Consider the following 1992-nt stretch of genomic DNA (forward strand, 5'->3'; position numbering starts at 1 on the left):
GGGGGGTCAGCCCCATCATTTGTACAATTTTGAATCTCCACCACCTAGGGATGCTTCCAGTCAAATATGGTTGATATCCATCTCTTAGTTCCAGAGAAGAAGTCACTTAAAGCAATATAGCCAAATTGCCCACTTTTTGCCCTGCCCCTCAGCCCCCTGAGGGGTCAGCCCCATCATTTGTACAAGTTTGAATCCCCACCACCTAGAGATACTTCCAATTAAATATGGTTGATATCCATCTCTTAGTTCCAGAGAAGAAGTCTCTTGAAGCAGTATAGCCAAATTGCCCCCTTTTTGCCCCGCCACTCAGCCCCCTGGGGGGTCAGCCGCATCATTTGTACAATTTTGAATCCCCACCGCCCAGGGATGCCCCCAGTCAAATATGGTTGATATCCACTTTTTAGTTCCAGAGGAGAAGTCGCTTAAAGCAATATAGCCAAATTGACCCCTTTTGGCCCCGCCCCTCAGCCCCCTGGGGGTCAGCCCTATCATTTGTACAATTTTGAATCCCCACCACCCAGGGATGCCCCCAGTCAAATATGGTTGATATCCACTTTTTAGTTCCAGAGGAGAAGTCGCTTAAAGCAATATAGCCAAATTGACCCCTTTTGGCCCCGCCCCTCAGCCCCCGCGGGGGTCAGCCCCATCATTTGCACAATTTTGAATCCCCACACCCTAGGGATGCTTCCAGTCAAATTTAGTTGAATTCCAATCAGTGGTTAAGAAGAAGAAGTCGTTCAAAGAAATTGTTGACGTACAGACCTATGGACCTACGGACAGACGGACGGACGACAGTACGACGGTATGGCATAAGCTCACCTTGGTCCTTCGGACCAGGTGAGCTAACAAGAAACGAATAATTAATATTGACAAGGAAATAGCTTTGAAATTGAAAGAGTTACCTCCCATTAACTGCCCTTTATAGTTCAATATGGGTTTCGTAGGCGGTTGAGGCGATACCGATTTTTGGGGCGATGTAGCTTTTGGGGCGAAACGGATTTTGGGGCATACAGAAATTTTGGGGCGATATGGTTGTCATACTTGGGGCGAACTGAACTGAAAATTGGGGCGATGTGAAAATTTGTTGGGGGCGAAACGTCTGTAATTCCTCCATATACTTAAGGACAAATGTAAGACAAGTTATATATTTCCATGTGTATAATGTATATGAGCTCATCATGAAACATCACTGTGGAATGTTGAGCAGGAAGCTAAGGTGGGGCTGATTATAGCACCATAAACACTATATATTTCCATGGACTTAAGATCTAATTCCGTGATATTTCATGTACAAAATTGAACTGATCGGAAAGAGGGAACGTTACTTCAGGATTTGTAACAGGCCAGAGCTATGGTGGTCTGGAGTTGTGATAGGGTTTCGAGCTTCCACTAGACCCTTCTGACGTTATCCCTCAAAATATTAAAGTAAAAGTTGACAAACCGGCCTGTCGACACACAGGTATTGTCTGTAAACTCACCTATAACCATACAATTATAGTATATGTGTATTGAAAGGCAAATATAGTAGCTATAAGCTGTGGCACGCATACATGAGGCTTTTAATTGTTTCCTCATTACAAGAGGAAAACCGGCCCGAGGAAAACTTCTTAGACGGAAAATGAGTTGGTCTAGGATGTCTCTAAAGTTATTGTTTGAAAAAACCTGTCAAATAATCATACCTGTCGTCGCCTTGGACCATACACTAGAAGTCGTCGGAAAATACACCACAAAGAGATTTTCAATTTATCCGCACACACACATATTATGATATTACATAAACACCCAATTGCTATAAATAACTCCTTCGACACAAATCTATTTTCGGTTTGTATCGTGTTACCAATCGGCCATTTCCGTAACCGAAAAGTTTTTTTCGTAGAAACGAGAAAAGACCGAGGAGTATCCAAATGTACCCATTTTCAAAATGCATCTGTTGTGTTCAAATATTAAGCTACCTACATTTTTTTTAATATAAGTTAAAAAGCCGCTTCG

The 1992-nt window shown here is 42.9% G+C and overlaps 1 protein-coding gene across 2 annotated transcripts in view; it reads right to left on the reverse strand.

The window, feature by feature from the left end:
* Positions 1-1810, reverse strand: part of LOC110453922 (protein ADP-ribosylarginine hydrolase-like) — a 22114-nt gene extending 20304 nt beyond the window's left edge. Inside the window, exon 1 of one of the 2 annotated variants that reach the window (XM_021503165.1) lies at positions 1680-1810. In XM_021503165.1, the coding sequence (XP_021358840.1) occupies positions 1680-1699 (20 nt within the window). In that variant the 5' untranslated portion in view covers positions 1700-1810. The remainder of the gene's footprint in view (positions 1-1679) is intronic. The other variant, XM_021503166.1, reaches the window with a different exon arrangement.
* Between the last annotated feature and the right edge of the window lie 182 nt (positions 1811-1992).

Source organism: Mizuhopecten yessoensis, unplaced genomic scaffold (genome assembly GCF_002113885.1).
Source record: "Mizuhopecten yessoensis strain PY_sf001 unplaced genomic scaffold, ASM211388v2 scaffold7547, whole genome shotgun sequence".
NCBI classification, from domain to species: domain Eukaryota; kingdom Metazoa; phylum Mollusca; class Bivalvia; order Pectinida; family Pectinidae; genus Mizuhopecten; species Mizuhopecten yessoensis.